The sequence below is a fragment of the Panthera tigris genome, chromosome C2 (assembly GCF_018350195.1).
Source record: "Panthera tigris isolate Pti1 chromosome C2, P.tigris_Pti1_mat1.1, whole genome shotgun sequence".
Taxonomy (NCBI): domain Eukaryota; kingdom Metazoa; phylum Chordata; class Mammalia; order Carnivora; family Felidae; genus Panthera; species Panthera tigris.
In genome coordinates this window covers 38,474,901-38,501,158 of record NC_056668.1, presented here as the reverse complement: position 1 = coordinate 38,501,158, position 26,258 = coordinate 38,474,901, and the positions used below count along the sequence as shown (strand labels likewise).

The 26,258-nt window shown below is 35.3% G+C and overlaps 1 protein-coding gene and 1 long non-coding RNA gene across 2 annotated transcripts in view; both read right to left on the bottom strand.

The window, feature by feature from the left end:
- The window catches only part of LOC122230746, a 47,469-nt gene extending 45,293 nt beyond the window's left edge, over positions 1–2,176 (bottom strand). The window contains exon 1 of the long non-coding RNA XR_006207814.1: positions 2,065–2,176. This is a non-coding gene — a long non-coding RNA (uncharacterized LOC122230746). The remainder of the gene's footprint in view (positions 1–2,064) is intronic.
- A 19,751-nt stretch (positions 2,177–21,927) lies between these two features.
- The window catches only part of CADM2 (cell adhesion molecule 2), a 261,876-nt gene continuing 257,545 nt past the window's right edge, over positions 21,928–26,258 (bottom strand). The window contains exons 8-9 of the mRNA XM_042999149.1: positions 22,852–22,977; positions 21,928–22,046 (exon numbers count right to left, since the gene is read on the bottom strand). Coding sequence (XP_042855083.1) covers positions 21,928–22,046; positions 22,852–22,977 — 245 coding nt within the window. The remainder of the gene's footprint in view (positions 22,047–22,851; positions 22,978–26,258) is intronic.

The following is a 26,258-nucleotide window of genomic DNA, read 5'->3' as shown; positions in this document are numbered from 1 at the left end:
AGAAATTGAAGAGGACACAAATAAATGTAAAGATAGGCTGTGCTCATGGATTAGAAGAATTAATATTGTTAAAAATGTCAATACTACCCAAAGCAATCTACGGAATTTTTTTTCCCAATAGATCACAGCTATAAGTCAATACAAGTCATTTTAAGATGCAAAACCAAGCAGTAGAAACTAAAGAAAATGCAGCCTAAAGCAGAAGTCAGCAGACTCTAAGTTATATCTGTCCCTTTGTCTAATCTGGCCATATCCATTTGTTTATTCTCTATGATTGCTTTTGAACAGGATTTATATCAGTTCAGCCACTGACAAGGAGATTATATGGCCCACACAGTGGAAAATATTTACTTTCCACCCCTTCCAGAAAAAGTTTTGATCCCTGTTCTTAGAGTAGCATGAAAATTAACTGATATAAAGTTAAACACTAAAACAATTACATATGTGTATATACAGATACAGATATATTCCTAAATACCAAAATAAATTAAAAATAGAGTACAACCGAGACCCACTGTAAGAAATATTTTCTGATCGGCTTTAAGCAAAACTTAAATCTGTGTTGCACTCAAAAGAGACACGAGACGATATAAAGAGACTAAAATAAAAGGATGGATAATGATTTATCAGGCAAATAAAGACAATAAGAAAGCAAAAGCTTCAATCTTTATATCACTCATGTAGGTCTCAGGCCAAAATGCATTATACAAGAAAAATAAGGACACTTTATAACACTAAAGGCCACAAATCACGACAATATAATATAACCTACACACCAAATCTCTATCTTTATCTATACAACAAAAAATACAGCAACCATTTGGCTTTTGCCTTTGATAGAGTTTATTTTAGAAATGAGTGCTTGAGTTAGGTCAGACCAAGACATCTTGTCAGAATGTGAAAACTGAAAATTGGTGGAGTCCAAAATTTCTTTTACTTCAGTTTATTAGATTTTCAAATAAGCAATGTAATGAATACATGCTGACCCCATGTTTTATATTCTTTTACAACATGGTCAGTCAGGTGCAGCAACAAGAGGAGACAGAGGAGAGGCTCAAAAAAAAAAGTTTATTATACTTACAGGTCCTATTAACAGTAGGGACGGGTGGTCAGGAGAAAGAAGATAGGAGCCAAAGGAAAACATTAGACCAGAGCCCTCATTGGGGTTTTCAAGAAAAAGGCAAGGCAGAAGGGGTTAAACAGTTTCAAATTGGCTAGCGTGAATAATTCCACTGAGTTTTGGGCTTTGGTGTGGTCTCTTGCCTGGTTCCTGGGCTTGGGTGATTAAGGTAGAAGGATTTTATCTCCTGAGGGGCTAAGCAGAGTAGGTATGGCTCTGGGCTAGTTAGTTTTCATATCCTGGGTGGGCCCTTTGATATCACCAAGAACTGGTTGGCCTCTTCTAAGCCCATCACTTCCAAGCCAGAAAGATTTTTTAAGAGGTCAAAACACTGTAATATACAATTTTTTTTAAATACATAATACACTCCATTAGCATAAGCCAAGAGGGAGTCACAGCGGTTGGAATATAAATGCTCCTTCTCTGTTCTCCCAACTTTCACAAGAAGTCGAGAGAAGTCCAGAACTTTGCACTCTCCTAAAAAAACCTCCCACCGTCTCTACATCTTAACCATCAAAAATTTCTTAACCACAAAGATTCAAAGGGCACTGGGTCTTCTTCATCTTCCTAATTACCATCCACAAGTGATGACTGTTTTCTCTCACAGCTTTCCTAGAACCAGGCTGCGAGACAGAGCTGGTAACCCCCATCTTTCACATTGCTGCTTCAAAATCATTCCACCATATTCCCTAATCCTGTTTCGCATTTTATCTCCTAGGATGACAATACCTCTGCCTATTCCTCTTACCTACTCACCCCTGTGATATACCAGCCACATCCAGTGATATTATTACCACACTTCAAGATCCCTCTTTCATGCATTCGCTTTCTTCTCTGCCCAGCTTATAGTCCCTACTTCCTCATTACCGTCACTTTAAAGCACCTATCTTTTAATTTCCTAATTCCTTCATGGTTTCACCTTTCTCACTTGCCAAAAAACCAACCTCAGGTCAAGGAGGAGCGCGGCGCGCAAGCGCGGGGCTGCTGCTCAGCCGCTCAGCCGCAGGGGTCTCTTGGCGGTGGACCGCCCGCGCCCCGGGAAGCCCGGGTCACCCCCTGTCGGGGCCCTAGAGGACCGGCCGGCACGCAGCCCTCACCCGGCGACGGCCGGCCCTCCCGCGCACTCTGGCCGCGTTCGGGAGGCAGCAGCGGAAGGCGGCGCGCCGACCCGAGCTCACTCGGCTGACTTCTGTGGTCTCCGTGCGCGGAGTTCGTCCACGTCCGACCGCCCCCTCCAGGCTACGCTACGAGCCCCGGGAACTTCCGGGTCTGCGTCTGGCCCCTAGCTTTGCTCCCGACCCCCAAGTCGCACTCGACGGAATGCGGGGTCCTCGGGACAGCGCTCCCGGGCCGCTCAGCGTGCCCAATGCCTCGGCGTCCACACTTCCTACCCCCACGCTTCTAAAATCGTGTATACATTGGTTTTTAAATGACATAATAATTTTTTAAAAGTCAAAACCAAATCTCATTTAACTGTAACCCTAAATGCCTAACCGTTTTTTATTTTGTTTTGTTTTGTTTTGTTTTGTTTTTTTAGAAAACTGCACGTTAGCAGTTTGGTCTCTGTTCAAGGACGGACAACTAATTCCAGTGAGACCTTTTGTTTGGCGATTGTTAACATTTCCCTAGCCTTTTATTCTAGTCCATTCACTTCCCTACTCTACCAGAGGACAATTTTATAACTCACCCTTTCTCCTTCAAATACCTCCCCCACTCCTTTTCTCACTTTTACTTAACCACTCTGCTTTCTGCTTTCCATTTTCCTTAAAATAAAAAAAAAAAAAAACAAAAATAAAAACAAAAAACAGAACAGAACAACTCTCCGTGTAAAGCTAAATTCTTCAAAGGTGCACCAGCTTCAAACTTCAACTCCTCCATCTTTTGCCAAAATGTTCCCTCCGTCTCCGGAATCACCATTTTTTCCCCCTAATTTTTCTCTTGGATACTTCTCATCAATATAAAAACACTTTTTAAAAAAATTTACATTCAAATAAAAGTTCATAATAAATACGGTGTTAACACCACTTTCCATTCAGCTAGCATCCATATCTCTGTCCCTCTATTAGCATACTTCACTAAAGAGTTTTCATAACCATTTTACATAATTCTCCCTAAAACCAATCTTTTATGGGTTGAGTTGTGTCCCCTTCCCCAAAAGATACGTTGAAGTCCTAACCTACAGCCCCTTATTTGGAAATAAAGCCGTTAGAGATATAATTAGTTAAGGTGTGGTCACACCGGGGTCAGATGGGACCTTAATCCATTATAGCTAAAATTCCCATAAGAAAACACAGGGGTAGGCAAGCCTGGGTGGCTCTGTTGGTTAAGCATCCAACTCTTGATTTAGGCTCAGGTGTAATCTCAGAATCCATGAGATTGAGCCCTGCATTGGGCTCTGCACTGACAGTGGGGAGCCTGCTTGCAATTCTCACTCTCCCTCTTTTTCTGCCCCTCATCTACACCTGTGTGTTCTCTCTCTCTCTCTCTCTCTCTCTCTCTCTCTCTCTCTCTCTCTCCTTTCTCTCTCTCTCTCTCAAAAATAGATAAATAAATTTTTAAAAAAGAAAGAAAAGAAAACACAAGTTTACCCAGGGAGAATGCCATATGATAGCATAGGCATATGATTGAGCTAATGTAGATCCAAGTCAAGGAACACAAAAGATGTCAACTGCTACCAGAAGCAGGAAAGAGATAAAGAAGGCTTATATCATAAAGGAGCATGGCCCTTACACTTGATTTCAGACTTCTATCCTCCAGAATTGTGAGATAATAAACTTCTGGGTTTTTTAAACCACCCAGTTTGTGGCACTTTTTTTTTTAATTTTTTTAAAGGTTTATTTATTTTTGAGACAGAGAGAAACAGAGCATGAATGGGGGAGGGGCAGAGAGAGAGGGAGACACAGAATCGGAAGCAAGCTCCAGGCTCCGAGCCATCAGCCCAGAGCCCGACGCGGGGCTCGAACTCACAAACTGCGAGATCGTGACCTGCTGAAGTCGGACGCTCAACCGACTGAGCCACCCAGGTGCCCCTGTGGCACTTTCTTAAACAACCCTGGAAAACTAATACACATTCCAGAATGCATTTACCTACCAGCCAAAACATCTGGTCTTGTCAAGGTCATAAAATGTTAAGACATCAATCCTTACCTTACTTAGTTTATCAGAAATATTAGACATATGTGTTGATTCCTTCTTTAGAGATATACTTTTCTTCACTTACCTCTAAGTACTCTACATTCTCCCTGCTAATTCCTATATCATTGTCCATTCCTTCTCAGACACCTTTTCTGGTTTCTCCTCATCTCCTTGACTTTTATGGATTGGAGTGTCTGACATTCTTTCTTTGGACTGCTTCTCTTGGCCATCTCTCTCTGTTTCATGGCTTTAAATACCCTTTATAAGCAGACAACTATTAGATTTCCATCTCTAGCTAAGAGCCTTGTCTGCTCAACATGACCCCTTCTTGCATGTTTAAGAGATATTTAAAAATGAAGATGTCCTAATTTTTTCTCTAAATGTCTCGCCGACCCTTTATTTCAGTATATGGAAACCCTATTTTTCCAGTTGTCCAGACCCAAATCTTGGAGTTTTCTTTGACTCCTCTGACAATTTCTTATTATTACCATTATCCTCTGACAATTTCTTATTATTACCTTGATAAATCAGTGTTTGACCAGAACTATTGTAATACTCATTTAACCAGTGTCCTTGCTTCTCTTCCTCCTTATTTGCATCCTATTTGTATCAGTGAATCCAGGGTGATTGTGTTACATGTTAGAACATGCCCTTCATCTACACAGAACAGTTCCATGGTTTTGATTTTACTTAGAGTGAAAGACAAAGTATTGAAAATAGCCTGCAAGATCCTACACAGTATTCTTTCTCCCACTCTAGTCTTCCTCTGATCTCATTTCCTCTTCCTCTCCCTCTGTTCCACTCCCAAGTGACTCTTCTGTTCTTCAAATGTATCTCAAAACTTTTTGAGACTTTTGCATTCCTGTTCACTCAGCCTAAAACACTCTTCCCAGAATGCCACACATCTCATTCTTTCTTGTCCTTTCTGCCTTTCAAATGTGAACTTCTCACTGAAACCCTCAATAACCACCCTATTAAAAATCGAATACCTCCACTTCTGCATGACCTACTCTACTTTCTTCCTTTATTTTCCTTCATAAATTTAATTGCAACCTGAAAAAATATGCATGTTTTACATAGTATCTAGTTCATTTCCAATAAAAGAATACCATGAAATCAGGAATTATCTTCTTTTTAATTTACAGTAGTATAATCAGTGCCTGGATGAGTATATGGCATACAGGAAGCACCCAATAAACATTTGTTAAATGAATGAATAAATGTACCATCCTTTAGAAATATAGCAAATAATTTGAATGGACCATTCATTCATTCAACAAATATTTATTGAGCACATACTCAATTTTTAAGTATTCAAAATCTCTGTTAGTAAATAGGAACCTCAGTTTATGCTATACTCCATACTTTAACACATTCTATTGAATGTAAATGCTTTAAAAGTCTGTGAAATTTTCAGTTGTATCAACAAAGAACAGAGATGTGCATTAAATATTATCAGACTTCAGCAAAGATAAGATTTTCTAATGAAGACTTGGGCTTTTGACAAAGAAAAGATAGAAGATACCTAAATGAATACTAGTGACCAGAGCAAATGGACTAATAGAGAGTAAGACTATCTTCATGAATAATAGGCAAACAGAATGGGAGTGAAGAATATGGGATTATACAACCACATTTTTCCATCTGTGCTTTGGGTGGAGCTAGCCTCAGTTTAGGTCATCTCCTATCAATCAGTGGGTTGATGTATAAAAACAACACAATTTTAAAGACTCAAATACCATTACTTCTGAAACATTGGAATCCCTCAGCAAATGTGCACAGTGCTGTCATTAGTAGCACTAACTGTTCTTGCCTCCAAACTCTTGAAATACTTTAATGACAAAGCATTGCTCCAAGGGTAAAGTATACGATTCTTTTATTTTTTTAATTTTTTAATTTTTTTTTTTTTTTGAGAGAGAGACAGAGTGTGAACAGGGGAGGGGCAGGGAGAGAGGGAGACACAGAATCCGAAGCAGGTCCCAGGCTCTGAGCTGTCAACACAGAGCCCTATGTGGGGCTCGAACCCAGGAACAGTGAGATCATGACCTGACCCGAAGTTGAATGCTTGCTTAACTGACTGAGCCACCCAGGTGCCCCTCTTTGATTCTTAATGAGACTTACAAGAATTCCTAATTTGGCTATTCCTTACTTTTCTGAACTCATGTCTCCAACTTTGTAATCTGTATGCTCTTTCTGAGCAGCAGTTCCCTCAAGTCTCTGTTTTTATGTTTTTTATTTCTATTGTTGAATATGCCGGTCCATCTATATGAGGTATTCTCCCTCCTCTGACCTCTCTCTCTGTGCCAGTGGAACTCCTACTCATTCTGTCCATCTCCATCTAGATGTCACTTTCCCTAGGGGTCTCCCTGATTTCTTAAGACACTGTAAGATTCCCAATTCACATTGAACTTAGCCCAAACACAGTCCTTTGTACCATATGCTGAGACTGCTTGTTTACATTTGTCTCCTTTACTAATATCTTGAAAGCAGAAAGTGCAAGAATACTCGTTCACCTAGTATTCCTACTGTTTGGTACTGAGCTTAGCAAAAGACCAGTGCTCAGTAAATATATATTTATTGAACAAGTTAATAAATGGATCTCTTCCTCTTCTTTTTTCCTCTTTGTTTCCATAAGAGTTTTCTTTGTAAAAACAAAAACACCTATAATTATGGAATTTCTCTATTCAAATATATCTGTTGACTCTCTAATGCCTAGCAATGATTTTCTAATTATTCCCATAAATTAAAAGGTTTAATTAACTTGGGATGTCAAAGAAAAGACTGGTGAAAGGGAACTACAGACTTCTCCAAGTTCATTTAATAAAAAAGCTACAATTTCATTATTGTGTATGTTAGATTTCAACGTTTGATTTTGTTAAGAAAAATAAAAGTTTCTGTGCCTTAACAAAATAAAAATAGGTATATAAAATGTCCTGTAGAATAAAATGCACACTCCTTTACAGGTAAACAAAACCCAGCCTCCTGACCAGTTTTCATTTTCCTCAACTGCTGCAGAAAAATCCTATAAACACCACACTCAAATTGATCTGTTGCTAAAACATGTCAAGATCTTATTGGCCTCCATGTTTGCCAGTCCTACTCCCTGAGCTTGGAAAGCATTTTGGCATCATCTCTTATTTGTGTATTCTTACTTGTTTTCTAAGAGCCAACTAGTATTTTTTTCTTCTTTTCTGGAACCATTAGCCATAGTGACTCTTTTCATTATGACACCACAGAATTTTCTCGAGACTACTATTGTACTAATCAGTAATGGTGTATTGTGATTATCTTTAGAGATACTTCTGCTACTTCTACTTCTCAGCAACATAGAGTAGGTCTTTGTTATCTCCGTATCTGTAGCACATTGTATAATCTGTGGCACAATGTAGGTACTCAGTATAATTTATTACTTAAATAAAATAAAGGGATATGGGACCATCTTCAAATATACAAAAATGGCTCAACATATATGAATAGTCAAGACTATATGAATAGTCAAATACTTATAATAATTGAACCTCAAACATCTGATAGTTTGTAATTTATTTAGAGCTAACTTTTCCTTATATTGTGGATGCTGGTTCAAATTTCCTGTGCATGTAACAACAAGAGCTGTGGGAATAAAAAATTTGCATCCTTGGTATATGTAATCATCACTAGCAAGGAATGATCTTCCTTGACTAGGTATTAAGTTTTATCAGTAAAGTGGTGCTGGTAAATTCCCTCTTTGCTCTTAGATAACTGTTGCTGTGTATCCTCCAAATTCTAATTGCCAAGCCCCTCTGGGGCTCACACAGAATGCTTTTGTGGAAGACCAGAAGCAGAGAAGGGGAGAAAACATGGCATTTCTATCTGCTTTTCTAGTGTACCTTTATCCCTCATTGACTCAGGAACCCCCAGCGTCCCCCCCCCACCCCCCACCAGCAGACAGACCTCTCTTCTACTCACAGCACCAGATCCTGTCTGGAAGCATCACAGTGGTGATAGCTCCTGGTGGAAGACTGTGGCTTCTGAGCTTTTCAGTCTCTGCAGTCAGGGTGTGGTAGCAATTTCCTAATGGTGCTATCCCAGGTTGTCTCACTACCCCTGCTTTCCTTCTCACCTGTGTAACTAACACTCTCTAAACTTTATCAGGGATTTCTGTTTTTGTGATGGACGCTGTGTATTACATTTCCTTTACATAGTTTACCCACATTATATAATACAGTGCATTGCATATAGTTGGTAGTGAATAAATATTTAATGCTGATTGTGCAAAACAAAATGCCATGTGATAGATGCAAATATAGATAAAAAGGCCATGCAGTTATGCTCTGGCATTTTTTCTTTAAAAAAAAAAAAAGCCTGCCTCAGCCTCTAACTTTTGTTGCTTTCTTGGCCTCAATTATGTTTTTCTCTTATGTTCGCCTCATTAACATTTAACAATTAATCCAAATACCATCTCCAGTACTTCTTTCTCAGACTATGACATCTCATCAGGTGAGGCATTCTATTTGCATCCTTTATTTCATACACATCTACCACATTTATCAGTGGTATATATAAATATTATAAAGGAAGGGGCAGTGTCTGACATACTCAATATTGTACCTCCAGCTCATAAGATTGGTCAGGTATCTTCCAGTGATTGAAAAAAAACTTTTTTAACAAATGAAGGAGAAGTGTGAAGAAACCTGAGGTATTTGTGGAAGGCAAAATTTTTAAGAAAACCGGGTAATGGGGTAAAAATAGAGGGAATAACAAGCATCTAAATTGGGTCAAAAAGCAGGATTAAATCAGGGGCACCTGGGTGGCTCAGTCAGTTGAGCATCTGACTCTTGATTTTGGCTCAGGTCGTGATCCCACGGTTTGCATCAGGCTCCATGTTTAACATGGGATTCTCTCCTCTCTTTCTCTCTCTCTCTCTCTCTCTCTCTCAAAATAAAGAAATAAACATTTTTTTAAAAGCAGGATTAAACTAGAAAGATTTGTGTGTGTAATTTTATCTGAAAATAGAATTATTGAAGTGTGATCAGGGGAATAAGTGGAATCTGATTTGCATTTCAACAAGATCAATGATAATGGTTTGAATTACTTACTGTTATGAATGTCATTAGAACACAGTGTTTATGAATTGGAGTCAAAATAATGTTCCACCTGTTTCTCAATTTTAATCATAAAGGAGAAGTTGCTATTTACTTTTTTTTTTGCTGTTTATTATTTAATCTATTATTCAGGTTATGCTGTCTTGTTGGCTAGGTTTTTTGTTCTTCTTTTTCTTTTTACCACTGTAATTGCCACATTAAACTGAGGTTCTCAGAACATAATCTGAAATGATTAGCCAAGTCCCTTCCCTGAGTTACATAAAATAGCACTGGGCCATATATTTTATGTATATAATTTGGATTATTTGTTTTCAAAAGAATGTACCATTCTTCAATTTTGTAGTTTTATTGTTCACACAGAGATGGAACATAGAAATAAAAAGTGAAAATGTTAATTTCCTAAGTAGCATTTGCCTTAGGATTTTGAACCAGTAACATGACCTGTGTGTCTCCCCGGAAATAGAGAACTGAAAAGGTTTGTAAAATGTTTAACCAACAAAAGAAGAAACATTGTTTCAAGTCCTACCATACACCCATTAAATCAAGGCATCTGAAAATAGTCAAGGGTCATTCTAAAATACTTTTGAAAATAATTGATAGTTGCTATCATATTAAAGTGGTAAACAGGGACAGCTACATAATTTGTAGGGCTCTTTGCAAAATGAAAACATGACACCATTTATTCAAATATCAGAAAAAAAAGTATTTTCCTTTCTTGTACTGTTGTATCTACCTGTAATACTCTCATTTGCCATTTACTATTGTATCCTTGGGCTTGGGCCATTCATATGGTGAGTACAGACCCCCCTCAGCACCAGTCTCACCTTGTGACTCTATACTTGGAGCAAGAACTTCCTGACCTACGTCTCCCTAAGACTGTGCCTTGGCCCCTGCCTGGGGCCATAGGATGTGGTGGTCACTAGGTATGAGCAGAGAGTAAGCAGCTAAGAACCTGTCCTTAGGAGACAATGAGATGGAGAGGCAGAACCACACAGAAGCTGAAGCTCCAAACCCCCAGCACATACTCTATCACCCCATTGGACTTCACTTATAAAACACTAATTCTAAGAAAATTATTAAGAACTTTGAGATAACACTGCAAGGCATTAAACTCCAAAGATGAGACTCTGTTTGGAGTTTGAAGTCCTGTGCAACTCTTCTGGCCATTCACCCATGAACCAGCCCTGTTGGTAAGTATTGCATTATGGCTTCAACTAACCAGTCTTGCAACATAAGATCTAGTCTTGCCTGAGATTCTAAATGTAAGCAGACTCCTAGCTATCAGATTTGGATTTAAGTTGATTCATATTTATACATTTGACAATATGTAACTATGTTTTCAATAAATGGAGTCTATTGCTTTAATTTGTTTGTAATGTTGGGCTTTGACAACCTATGCAATGATCATTTTCACTGGTATTTCAGTGGATATGCCTCCAGAGCTCCAAATCAATTTGTACAATAATTTGGGGAATTGTACTTATTTTCATATGTTCCCCAACATCTTTATGCTTCCCTAGAGTATCCAAGGCCTTCCTTAATAGAGAGTTGTTCAGTTCTCACCTCCATGAATTACCATGTTCCCAAACTGCCTCTTTCTCCTCTACACGTCCCATGGGAAAAAATAAATACATAACCCCCTGGGTAGACTTCTACTCACTGCCAGCAATCTCATTAAATATAATTTACATTATAGTTGTATTTTAATCATTCATTCATGAGAGCAGAGAGAAGCTATAGCCAGAATCTTACAAATTTTAACAATGGTGACTCTAAGACTCCTGCAATACAGATTATGCTTCTGCAAGATGAACACTGCTGATAATGCTCTATAAACACCGATGGGGCAAGGAGACTCTATGTGCTCCCAAGAGCACACAATTGCACAATAGAGAGGCAAGGGGGTTCAGTAGTTAGATTTATGTTCTAAATCTGACTCTTCCACTAAATTGGTATGTATGTGACCTCCTATGCTTGTTTTCTCTTTATTAAAATGTGATGCTAGTTTTGAAGATTTTTTTTTTTTCAAATGATCTGTTGGGTGGGAAAATGATATTTTCTTTGTCTCTGCAGAAGCAGAGGTATTTTAGAGAGTCACATTGTGCGTGAAAAGGAGGAACAGCTCTCTACTCTTCACTAAATACTTCTGTATTCCAAGTGTGCTTGTGGGGTGGGGAGAGCATGTTGGGGATTCTCACATCAACTAAATTTATGACACCAGCTATGTGTCCTACAGTTGAACTCAATTCTGACACTACACGCCTGGAGTTAGTGCAAACCCCACAGATTAGGGGCTCATCTCCCAAGACTGGTTCTAACTTCAGATGCCAATTGCCAATGGTGGGGTCCCTAAGTTAGCTACAACTTCTGTACAACTTGATTACAAATCAAGCACGACTCCCCACTCGGTTTCAATTATTTGCTGGAACTGCTCACAAAACTCAGAAAACTACTTACTAGATTACAAAGATTAAAAGTCAGGAACAGCCAGAGGGAAGATTCGATATGGATAAAGGGGAGCAGAGCTTCCATTTCCTCCCCAAACTCTCCACCCTCAGAGCACCTCCATGTTCACCAAGTAGAAAGCTCTCTGACTGCCACACTTTAGGGATTTTTATGGGGCTTTATTACACAGGCATGATTAGGTCATTGGTCCCCGGTGATTAACCCTACCCTCAGCACCTCTCCTCTCCAAGAGGTCAGGTGTTGGGGCTAGAAATTCTAACCCTCTGATCACCTGGATGGTTCCCCTGGTGACCAGCCGCCATCCTGAGGCTGTCCAGAAGCCCTCAGCGACTAGTCATCTGATAAGAAAAAGAAATGTATCACTTCCAGAGATTCCAAGGGTTTTAGGCACTTTATGTCAGGAAAGGGAAAAGGGAGCCATATTGCAATATCTTAGCACCAAGATCATAGCTAGTGGCTGCATACAAGAAAGACAAACATGAGTGAGAAGCATTTCAGCAGCTGGGAATGTGATGTTTGGTGTAAAGTTACTGCAGATTCTTAAGCTAGAGTTCATGGTTACACTTGAAGTGGGCCCCAATTTCTGAGCAAAGTATTGTGTGTATGTCCAATTTGACATGACTCCATCAGATTAGCAGGAAAAACTATAAGCAAAATCTGACAAAAAATAATGCCTTCTATGATACCTACAAACCAAAGAAGGGACTTTAGTGTTACATGAGGTAATAGAAGTGTGAATTAGTGCCAGAAAATATAGCCTGAAGCATGGGAATTTATTTTATAGCAAGGGGTGTAAAGTTGATAGTTTTTCTTTTTCATGGAAACAAATACAATTTTAAAGTTATTTTCAAAGCAAATGAATATATAATTGGCAGATTATGTGGTTAGAGTGGGAGTCCTTAGAGTCCCAAATCCTTCTGCCTGGGACTAAGAGTTTGTGGGAGCACTGAACCTTTGAGATCCCATTTTGTCAAGTTTCTCTGATCTCTGGCAGAAGGGTATTAGGACATGTTCCCATTTGATAAAATTGCCAAATAGACACACTTCAGGAATTTTCTAATTCCCTTTTAATCATTTTCTCTCCCAACACATTGAAAAATTTCTACTTCCTGATATTCTCTTAATTTGTGAGTAAAGAAGACATATATTTCTGACACCAAGTTTAATAGTTATGTGCTTTCAAATCTTAAAGTGATGGTCATATTGTTGTTTTCCAGCAATAATTCATTAGTTTAAAAGGCCCACTCTACCTCCAATCTATGTGAAAATATATTCTTTAAATTTGCCACATGATTATATTATATGCACCCTACATCTGTGTAAGGACTTCATTTAGTAACAAAAAAGTGAATTAAAGTTTTGGTAGTATGTGAAGGACATGTGTTTTTAGAACTTTTAATAATAATGTACAGACTCTGGTCATTGTTATATTAATTTCCTAAATTTTCTACATAATAAAGTATTAACTCAATAATCAGATCTATTTTTTAAAGAGTCAACATTAAACATCTTCAGAGAGAGCTAATCTATCAAATTTAAGACCACGAACACTGGTTGAAAGACATGCTATTTATTTGCTTGTTTTTTTAGTTTGATTAAATCATGAGACTTCTATATTTTTAAATTCTACTTCTTATACTACTTCTTCTTATTATTAACAGAATATCCCCACTCCTCTGTCCAATATAGGAATGACAAAAATACAGAAAATGGTCATTACTTGGAACGATAATTTAGTAAAGTTTTGAAGGTCTGGGCATAAAATGCTATATTCATGTTCTTAGTGTACTTCATGAATTTGACCGACTTGTTATGTAGTAGGTGTTCAATAGTTATGTTTTCAATAAATAACATGCAATGTAGAGTAGCACAAGGTGGAATTTAAAATGCAACCAGGAAACTGCTTTTTTCCTTTAATCTCGTCTCTATTTTTTATTTGTTGGATTTCAAAACATTAAAAAAAATCCTTAAATTGCACAAAACAAATATGGTTTGAAAAAAATTAAACTATGTATTTCCTAGAACTTCTTGTTTTAAAAAAGTGTGCAGTTATTTTTAGCATCATTTCAGGATTGTCATATAATGAGGGTCTCTCTCATGGACTAAAGCCACTATGCAATGATAATTAAGAACACCTAAACTCTATCCTTTAGTGAATTATATGAAGTAGAATTTCCAGTGAGGCTCCTTGGTTAAAAAAAAAAATGCCAAAGAATATTTTAACGGAAACAATTGCCAATATGAAAACAGAGTTGATTTTAATCTAGGTAATACGGATGTCGTATGTGTATAAGTCTGTGCAGCCATATAAAATGGGCATTTTGGATAGCAGGAAAAAAACAACGATTGTGTCAAAGAATGTGATTATATCAAATGCCATCATTTGCTTTCAGATGTGTTGAATTCTATCTTTGATGCAGAATCACCTTTGTTAAATTGTATCGCAGGGCTGCTTTTGCTAGGAAAAAATGAATTAAAATAAATAAAATGTTATTTAATAAAATAGACCAGATACAAAATCTTGCCTTGTATTTACAGATAAATTTTAATGGAATATTTCATGGTCTAACACAAATATCAGACCCAATGACACTAATTCTTGTACAGCCTTTGGCTTACCCTGTATAACAAAATCTGTTATTTAAAGTAGACTATAAAATACCTTATGGTAAGTGAACTTCCAAAGACACAAAGAAAATCTCCCATAAATTTAAAAGCTTATCTCAAATTCTTATTGGCATAAGCTTAGGGTGGATATATTATTAATTATATTATCTTAGGTAGTTGAAATATATAATACTGGTTAGAGTGTGAAAACTAAAAAAAATAGGTTTGGGTATTTTTGCTTCTGTTCCTAGTCAACATTAGTAAACACACATAAGTGAATGTAATATTACCTTTACAGATTATTAAAATTTTGGCAATCTCAAACAGATTTCCCTAAGTCAGCAACATTTTTTTTTTTTTTACCCTTAGTGACCATATTACAAGGTTCATATTCTCCAAGGAGTAACGATTAAATGTTGTACAAATAACATTTATTCTACTACTGCTTAATTTTTAAAAATTCCACTTAGAAGTTTACAAGGAAAATAGGCATCACTAGAAAATCTAAAATGAATGGATAATGTGGTCAGTTGAAAAAGATATGTAAAATAATGTTTGGTTTGTAACATCTTTTATAACCTGTCAGTGGGAAAAAAGAAAGTTCCATCTTTCAATGTCTGCTTTCAGACCTAAGAAAATGAACTAAATGAATAGACAATTCAGTAGTGTCCAACAGATAACTAAAATTCAAATTTTATTTTTCCATATGTATCAGACATTTTTTTTTTTTCTGACAAGACTTTACTGAAAGATGAAGTGCAAATGGGAACCCTGTAAGAATGTTTATAAGAGTTGTACATGACATATTTTAAGCGCCACTAAGTACACATTGAATACTTTGTAAGTATATAGGCATATCAACATGCAAGTGTCATGTACCTAATATTACAATATGCATTTTGTTTTTTGATGATGTTTATGATAACAGTAGATTCAATAATTGTGTTTTTCTATCTTCTGTGCAATATGTTTATTTTGGCGAATCTTCTTTACAGCACAGAATTTATTTTTATGTTGTCATAAATATACCCTTCCAAAAGTTATGAATTTCATGTCATATAAATAGAACATTTTATTTTTGAAGCTACATTACTGGGAACACCTGCATTTCTGGGTACCATTTTCAGAGATAAGTCTTTAAATTTTTTTTAACATGGCAGACTTGTTCCAATGTTGATTAGGTTGAAATATTTATGATAAAAATGGAGCTTTCTTGAGGGAATATTGTTTTGGTTGAATGAAAAGCTAAACAACCAATTCACAAATACTGATGTGAACTGAATATGAAGAAAATAGGTCAGTAATCCCAAACTCTTGGGTTACTACTTAACTGCATCATTGAATCTACAATAAGTACAGCAGGTACAGTTAAATAAATTTGTAAAGAGATTAAAATTTTATACATTTATAAGGAGAAAGTACTAGTTTTGAAAAATCTCTAAATTATTTTTCTATTTATGAGAATCATTCAATACATTAGAAACACAGAGAAACGCAAAAAAGATAAAGAGATAACAATTCAGTTTACATTTCATAGTTTGTTCAGTTTGTTTGTTTTTTAACCAACTGGTGACCACTGCTTTCAACCATCAAATATTTTATTGCATATAACTTTCACTATCAGCAAATATAAAGAGAAAAGTGTCTACTAGGAGCATGTACAAGGAAAAGCATCTGAAGAAAGAAAACATTTGAGGTTTAACAGTACTGTGTATAATAGAAGTGTAATGTCGCATTCATACCGCACTTAAAAGTCCGTGTGGGAAATCACCGCTGTTCTGACCCTGGATGTGGGAAAAGTGCTTAAGTGCTGAGCCCTGGGAGGCCTTTTTTTTTTCTTTTTTTTGCCCCTGCAATCTTCAAATATCTTTTAATTTTTTTTTCTTTTGAAATATACAGTATGTGTTATAGGGGAAAATAGTGTTTTCTCTTTACATATTTTTCACATGTGGGCCCATTCTCTCCAAAATAACCATACATTTCTTGTAACTAACATATATATATATATAAAACATATATATGTATATATATGGAAAAGATGGTAAAGATTCGACCAAATATTATTTGTAACATAACCACATAACATAGAAACATCTTACTTGAAGCATATTTTATAGATTCAACATCATAATTTGAAATATTTTCTTGTCTTTTTTTTTTCTAAAGAAAAATCTGCTTTTAAAATGTAATTTCCTTTTCGAATAATTAAATTACATCATTTGAAAAATTCATATTATGTCTAAGCAGACACAATAAAGTGGGCATTTGTGGCAAGACTTTGCATTCATTGTTCAGGTATTATTTGTTAATAAGGAGGCAATTTTAAATACTTAAATTTTTGTCTTACATAGATAACACTTCTTGGGAAAATAAATAATTTACATAATTTTTACTTAAAAGCACAGCATTAATTTATGAGGAATTGTTGCAGTTTAAATATTAAATGAAATGTCAGATTGGATTCCAAAGTGTTGCCATTTAAATTATTCTTTAAAAATCAACACAATTATATTACATTGAAATATCAGTAGGCATGAGAAGAAATATCCTTATAAAATTAGCATATTTTGCCTATAGGAAAAGTTAATGATAGAAAAGGAAAACCAATGCAGATCCATACACCACTGAATACACTAAAAGAAATTGGCTTTTGAGATTTCCCAGGGGCTAGGGAGCGGACTGTTATGATAGTCCCAAAGAGTGCTTCCTGGGATATCCTGTAAATCATTATTTCTTCTATATCATAGCCCATGTTAAAAGTGAGAGGTAGAAGGATTATTGTAAGTATGCATGGCAGAGAACTTACCAGCTATATCCAATAACTATTGCATTCAATATTAATAATCTCAATACATAAAAATGCTGATGAGTTTAGAACCCATTCTTACACGTTGTCCCCTTTAGCTCTCTTTATAATCTTGCTACTTTCAATCCATTGCCTTTGGAAGGGTATAAGTGCAAAGGGTATGTCTGGGACACAATAGGGAGAGAAAGGGGGAAAAAATAAAATAAATAGAACAAAGGTCTAAAAAATTTCCCATTAAGATATAGTGACTCTAACTACTGACTAAGGGTAACCTGTGTTCTTTGACTGAATAAATCTGTACTTATAATAAAAGTACCATAACCTATTAAAATATACACATATTTCAAAGAAAGTTTAAGAATTCCAAATTCAATTAGATATCAAGCAAAGTTTGAAACTCAGGTTATTTCTTTCTCTCCAGTTGTGCTAAAAAGTAGGCCAAATAATTTTATTGTGTCACATTAATGATTAAGAAAAGCTTAAAGTGTTGTTGTTGAATCAACTGCATTTTTAATTAATGCTTTAGTGCGTGGGAGGTGACGATTAGCAACCTCTTGGATGGTGTTAAAGAATTCTTTAAAATCCCTTTGCATGAAGTATCCAGCAATAGAATTTCAGATATTGCACTGAGTATATTTCAATATTGCCAGTGTATATTTCAAAACAAATTCTATTATCTACACTAAGATTTCCTCTTTCCCAATATTCAAAATGCATATTATAATTACATGGGTTTCCAACATCCATACACAGCAAGTACAAGATACTTACATGTACGTACACTGTAGTTACCTATATTTTGCATAGTTTTTAGTGTGTACTTTGTGCCACTTAATAAAAAGCATTACGCAGTAATTCTCGCTAGATGTTTCACTTATTTCAGCTGTGGTTGCCAGCTCTTTCTGTTTGTTTTATTTCGTATGTTCATCACAGATTACCATTCGCAAAGGGGGATAATATTGGGCACTTTTAGTGGGCTCTACGTAATTAGCAAGATGAAAGGGAAGTTGCAGTAAGATACGAGGTTTTGAATTTTCTCCACAATTAAAACATGTAACATGAAGTTCATATTTAACATTCATCAAATTATCCTTATGTCCAAAGGAAAAGAAAAAGTATTTTCAATGTTCCCCTTGGTAACACTTTGCAATAAGTGGCACTAAATTACACGATAACTGGTATGTCACATGGAAGAACCATCACCGTCAAACAGCTGCTGTACATGTGCCTATATGGAATCTCAATGCTGTTACAATCATGAGTACATAATTACAAGTGAGCCTGTCCTTTTAATTTGAGATATTTATATTTTTACAAAGAAACGAAAATAAATGAGGTGTTAGCTTCTTTGCCATATTTAGGAAAGTTAGTTTTCTTTCTCTATTTTAATTGTGGGATTTCAATGCAATATTAATCATCTTGAATCAATATGAGATCATCCAGTTTCTAGATTAAACTCCAAAATCAGGTTCCTTAAACTGCTTCTTGGATTCTCTGGTAAAAGAAAACAAGTTGAAATTTCTCTCTATCTTTCTTTCTCTTTCTCTCTTACACGCACACGCACACACACACACACACACACACTCATACATAAACATACACATATCAATACTCTGCGCATGTGCTCTATCTTTGCTCTTGTACTCACAAACGTTCCTTTTTCTTCCTAATTTTAATAATCATTCTATCTAGGACACTCAAGAATGGAAGAAAAAAAGAATGCTGTTTACACTTCTTTGATGGAGAACGATCAATTTACACTGTAAACAGTACACTGGCAGAGAATAGCTACTTTTGGTAAAGAATAATGCTCCATATTCTACTAGGGGTGTGTGTGTGTTCACACTCCTTCAATTGAGTTCCGTAGCTTCTGTGCTCAATAAGCAGAGACAGAATTTGGCTCTCTGTGCATACGCATGTGCACATTTCAGACATTGCAATTGACATGGTTCTATTTTGAAATGTTAGTTTGGTTTTTTTTTTTCCTGATTTTGGTAGAAATGAGAATTTTTACAATTTATGTCCTTGTTTAGTGGAAATAAAGTACATTTTACAGATAGGAAAATATGATTCTATTGCTATATTTTTCAGTAACTAAAAATGATACCTAATTCAAATCGAACTATCTTAACTGGCAAACATTTTATTAGAGCCCACAAATCATAATATATTAGTTTCTTTTAAAGAGTTCTAATGAGTTTTTATATTACTCTAATGGGTTAAAAGAGTCAAAAATTTTGAAATACAACCAATTTTTGATTTCTAATTTTACAGTGCTATAAATAATGATTGAGTTATTTAGGCAACAATTTAGCAGTTGGAGCCAAGTAGAATATAGACAAAATGAAGAGGGATGTAAATACAGCATCAATGAAGAGTAGCAATTTTGTAAGTGCATCCTGAAATTAAGCTTTAAATAGTCATTGATGATGCAGTTTATACAACTTACTTCTGTAATAAGAACCTTTCCATTTTGTACTAACAGGATGAATTTTGTTTTGTGGAGTCTTTCTAAAGATTATGCATTGAAAGATATGAACAGTTTATAAACCTATTCTAGTTTCAATGTGTCTAGTAGCACCTACCTGATTCTCTCAAACTACCATACTATATTAACATATTATTGCATTTTTCCACAGATGGTATGGAGTGAACTGTAAAAACAAGCATGCAATCACATCAATGCAGACTTATTTCCTTAAAATGTCATACTGTATATGATTTATTATGTTAACACTCAACCACATCATATTATTTATGTTCTGTATATTCTGAAAAAGTGCTGCTTGACTGACATCGTCCTTTTTGTTTTGTAAGAAATCAACAAGATAAATGCTTCAACAATAAAAAAAAAAACAATTTAAAAATTCTAACGTTGTCTTTAAAAGTTTATACTTTTCTGATAAATAAGATACAGCACCCTTGTCTTCCATTTGATATTAATACATGATGTCATACTCAACCATTCTCATTTCCCAAAAATAAATTCCAAGATATTATTTTTAAAACCATAGGCCATCATGCTTTCAGACATCACAAGTATAGCTACCGTATTATCCTATTAGTTTTCTTCTTAAAGGTGCAATGCTTCTGAATGGGAAAATAATTTTTTATCTAACTGGATTTTTAATTTTTAGCATATAATAAATTTAATGAGAACTAATCTAGCAATATTGTATTTTACTAGAAGAAATAATATGACTTTAGATTGACTCTGTATCATATGTAAGAATACAGCATTTCTTAATGGTTAAATACACCAAAATTTCAGAAATAATCCAGAGAAAGAGACTTTCACCTTGGAGTTAAAAGCATGGCAGAAATTCTCCATCACTCACTGTTTCATAAGTTTGTACCTCACAAAATGCATAGACAGGAATTTAATAAAGAATTAGTTCATTTATACAGAAAACATATCTTAAACACTTCTTTTTGGCAAACCAACATAGGTAAGCAGCTCTGGAACTGCCAAATTATTATTATTTTTTTTTAATTTTTAGCAAACTAAGAGTTTACTTTTAGGTTATTATTCAGCTGTGGTTGTAATTGAAAACCTGAGGCTGTGCACTGGTTGTTAGCTTAAAATTACCTTTCCTTATAACATTGTGCTTCCATTGTATAACAAATAAAAATTAACAAGAACTAGAAAAATTTGTTGTTGAACAGTGCTAGGACATACAGACAAAAATACTAATACATGTTATCTACTTATAATATTGGTTTAAGTAATATCTAAAGGGATATAATGGACATTAGAAAATGCTTACTTATGACTGAATTACCTACAGCCAAAAAAGTTAAATATGTATCAAATAATGTTTAATTGGATTTATTATATGCACTATATACAGATACTAAATGTTTCAAAATTGTGCCCTATGGATACTTCAGTTTTGTTTAGGCAGGTGAGTTCTTATGGAGCAAATAAATTACAGAATCAAATTAGAGAAATGAATGAAATCTTTGTGATTCCCAAAGCAGTAACATGTTTGTAAAACTTACTGGTAAATGAAGCTAAAATAACCTAATGGTGGAATCTATATAATTATATATAAGATGTCACGGCATGATTGCAATTCATACACATGGCTCCTGTATCAAATACTGTATTTTTAAATAGCAAATTGATACAGCTTTACTAGTATAATCTCAAACATTCCAGAATCTATTCTACAGTGTGTTTTCTAGGTCATATGTTTCCAAACATGTCTTTGAAGGTGGACATGTGGAAAACATCGTAAACCTCTAATCTCTGATTAAACTTAAACACGTTAGGTCTTTACCTAATCCTACTACTCGTGAAAGCTGTCCAGTGGCAAACTGACAAAATTTATGATTTAATGGGGGAAAAGATGAGGGGGGAAAAAAAAACACTTTGCATACTTTTTTTCAATGTATAAAAACAACTCAATACCATGATCCAAGGAGATGATTAACATTGTTAAGGCTGTATATTCAAGCACTGTATGTTAAAAGAGCAATGGTGTGGAATTTAGGCAGTAAGAAATGTCCTGCATTATGGATGGTACAGTAATTAAAGAATGATGCTTTCGACAGCTGATTGTTGGTATACACTGGCCACTGATAGCAGTACAGTATGGAAGTTAATAAAGGTAGCAGAAGATGGTAGAAATGAATTCTGAAAGATGATAGCCAGTTTTCTCCAGCAGCCAGCCTGGTAAGGAAAACTCATAATCTTGGCCTGCATTTTAAATGAAATACTCTTTTTTCTCTTCAGCATTGACTTGGCTGCCTTCAGCATTGATAATGGCTGTGTCAGCATCTGGTGCATCTTCGGCTCCTTTAGCTTCATTTGTTAAATATGTTCCTGTGGGTATTGAGAGAAAAAAAAAAAAATATATATATATATATATTGGTTAGTTCTGTGAGACTGGTAAAATAGCCAGCGTTAGCACTGCATTCATTGAGGAAGGAACTTATGCCCAATTTCTTATATGTGAGAACACATTCTGAGACATAATAAACCATACATTTCACTCTTCTAATGTCGCACACTATCAGTTTTCAGGTATATGTTATAGATGAAGCAGTGGCCAGGTTAACTGGGAGCAACTGCCTAACTGGAATGGGTAATGAGTAGTTTGATTTCTTTAATGATGGATACAGACCATGTGATCCATGCAGCTGTAGCAATCAGGGCCCTTTGTGAAGATGTTGATAATGATCACATCAAACGTGTCATCTTTCATTTTGAAAATTCCACTTAAAAGTAGATTATGTCAATAGTTTGCTACCTAGCCCACTGCAAAAAAATCACACATTTTCCTCACTGATATGGCCATATGTGTGTCTATAAACCTACAGACAAAAACGTTGGCTGAACACTTAGCATTATAGTTGAATGTCAATCCTAGAGATAAATCCAAACTTGCTATTTTTTTTTTCCCTGAGCCAATGACTCACTCTGTAACCTTTGGCCATTGGCTAAACATTATTTTGCTAAACCAATCCAACTTTCATTAAGTAAAATAATCAAGAACTCCATGAAATAATTTCATATTTAGATCTCTCTGTCACATATATACATACACTCATTTAATATTTCATGATTAAGCTAGCCTTTAGAATATATTTTTGCCAAAGTTAAGAATACTTTGTTAAATATTACCTACCTTTATGTCTTGCCAGATATCGACCAAGCAGAAATATAGAACACAGCGTAACAAATACAACTACAGCCACTATTCCTCCTATAAGAGCATGATCAGGGCCAGTCTGGCCAGCCAGAGCATTGGGATCTAGAAAAGAGAGTAAAATATCACACAACTGATGTGTTATTTAAGTATAGAGGGCATATCTGCATTACAATGAGTTATTCTGAAAATTAGCACATTTCTACTGAAGTAAAATTTCATTAATGTGTATTAAACCAACCATCCAGTCAACAAATATTCATTTGTACAACATACCTGGGAATGTAACATTTGTCATATCAGTTACTGTTGCCATTGAGTTTACATTTTAAGACTGGATAAACAAACACATGTATACAATGTTCCATGGTTTTATGCCTTTCTTTCCTCTTCTCTTTCTGAAAATATGGGCGACTCTGTATATCCGTGTGTATGTGTGTATTTTTTTAGTGTGATGAACACCACTATATCATTTAAGAAATAAAATTATGTCATAGGAAAGGCTGGGACTGAGATGATAACCCAGGATTTATTATCATATAAATATTATTTAAAGCTATGGCAATTGATGAACTCCCCAAGGTAGTGAGTCTAAAAAGAGACAAGAAGTGTGACAACTGAACTGAGGAACTCCCATATCTAAAGTCTAGGAAGAGAAAGTGCTTCCAGTAGAGCCAACTGAGCAGGAGAGAACAGTGAGTTAGGAAAATATCCTGCAGAGTACATTGTAGTTGATCAAAGGAAAGAACATATTTCAAGGAGAGGACGGTGTTACAATTTGTGTTTAATGTGATTGACAGAAGGAGGAAAATGAATACTCAATGTAGAGGATTAAGTGCCTATTTGACTTGTAGCTTTAGAGAAAGTAGCTAGAGAGGTACTGATTAATAATATACTTTCACATTTGGCCTTTAGTAAAATATTACAGGAAAGACACGAACCCAGCAAAGGATAGCCAGCTTTCAAGCAGAAATGAAATGAGGAAAAGAAAGCCCAGACAACTGGGAACTCCAAAGTTTGGAAAATCAACTATTTATAGAAGCCACATAATAAGGGATTAAAACGGAAAGAAGCTTTGAGCAACAAAACCCACTAAGGCTGAACCCTACTACAAAGGTCAGATTCAGTGTACTGCCTCCCCTCCCAAGCCCACATTGCAAGTATCCTCATGCTAATTATTTATGGTCTAAAGGACAGAGAAAGCAAAGAAAAAAAATTAGGCTTTACAATTATGTCTTCAAAAGATCTTAAACTGTGATTATAGACACATGAATATGACATTTCAGGAGTCTACTGTGTTTTTCATGAAACTATTGCATGAAAGTAGCATTGTCTAGATAGAAAAAAAAAAAGTCTATTTAAAACTTCAAACAACCTCAGGATCGCCAAACTTGGTGGAGGCAAGAAGTGGACTATAAAAGCTATGTAGTCTCCCTGAAGAGTATACTTCAGATGTGCCCATGGAATATAACTTACAGATTGAATTTTCCCATAGGGCAGGATTGGGGGAAACAAAAAAGAATGTACAAAGGAGAATTCAGTTTCTTCAAGGAAGTACAACTACTGCCAAGGCAGAGGGATCTTTGATTGCCAGTCTGGGATGTTTTCATAATTGCTATAGATAAGTGACTACTCAGTGTTTCTCATTCTCTATTTCCAAATGAGAGCATTTATATTAAGAAGCACTTCCTCTTGGCTGTGTGCTATCACTGTATTTTGTGTATGGGTAGAGAGGAGCATTAGTAATTAATAATTTGTCCTTTGACAAATACATCCAGATATCATGAATAAGACTGCGAATATCTGAAGAGCTTAGTCTTCGAATTGGATACCTTGGCTTGATGGGACGTTAGGTTGTGTCTTTAGACAGGGTATGGAAGTGGTTTGTGTGAGGGAAAAGAAGTGAAAAAATATTTGGTAATCAGAAGGATATACTGGGGAAGAGATTTCTAGCTAATAACAAACATGTTTCCTTTTCTTTCAGTGCACATAGGAAAACATTTTCTGGCTTCACTTCAGTTGAATGTAATCATGTGATCTGTGTTCTGGACAATTGAATGAAGATCCAGCCAATAAAAACGTCCCATGTGTAAACTTCCAAGGTGATCTCAGGAGATACAAACTGAAACTGAGAGAAGCTACAAGAGTAAGTAAGGCTATAGATCACTCAGTTTCCACCTGGAAGAAAATTGCCCGGCTAAGAACATATGCCTTGAAAATTGTCCAACTAAGAATACATGTCCAAGGGGGAATAAAAAAGGTTTATTTTAAAAACACTGAGTATTAAAAAGTGAACCTGCCATTGCAGCTGTTGTCAATGTACCTTTCTATTATATATTACTTGTATTTCCCTTAATTTCTGCCATTAGCTGTAAATCTAAAAATTAAAAAACAGGAAGAAAAAGAAACAAAAAATAAGCCTGCCACACCTCTGAATTACCTATTCTTATTCCTTGCTTAGACACTTTAGAATGAGTTCCAAATCCCACTTCTTACTCAAGTCCCCAAATACACATGGTCGTAAATCATTTCTCTCTCTCAGAACTGAGCACTCTTTTTGGGAACTGAGAAGTCACTCTTATTCATACATCTCTGTACCTGCCTCATTTCCTGAAGGTAATTCTGAAACATACTGTTTCCAGACCAATTGGAATAAACAATATTATTTAAAGACTATTGATAAATATTGCCAAATTATATTATAGAAAGATTATATAAATTCATCCTCCACCAACAGCATCTGAAGGATTTTCACCTCTATAATACTAACATCAAATATTATAATTAAAAAAAATTGCCAATCTAATATTGATAAGTGTTAAATATTTGGTATTTACAAGTTACCATAAATGTGACTTACTACTTTTGTCCATATGAATTCATTAATTTTGAAATAGTTGTTAATGAAATTTGATTATTTTTTTCATTCAGATTTTCTGTTGCAACATCTCTTTTCATAGAAAGTTGGACATTTTTAACAATTTTTTGTTTATTCTTCATTTGTGGTCCTTTCAGTTGATAGATAAGTCTTACAATTTTATGTAATCAAGCCTATCAAACTTTTGTGTTATGATGTCTGACTTGTGGGTCATGATTTGAAATGCTTTTGCCATGATATACACATATAGATTTATGCAGTCATCTAACATTTTTACTGTCATATTTTAATCTATCTAAAATATATTTTGGTCTATGGTTTGAAGCTAAAGTATAAAAGAGAACTTTAATTCTTATTTGACAATAAGAATTTTAATGTCCCCCACACTACTTCTTTCATCATAGATGTTATCATCTACCATAAAGTAAATACATACATACATTACGGCTTGGAATATTCTAATCTATTATATGTGAGGAATATATACACAATCCTACACCAAGATTGT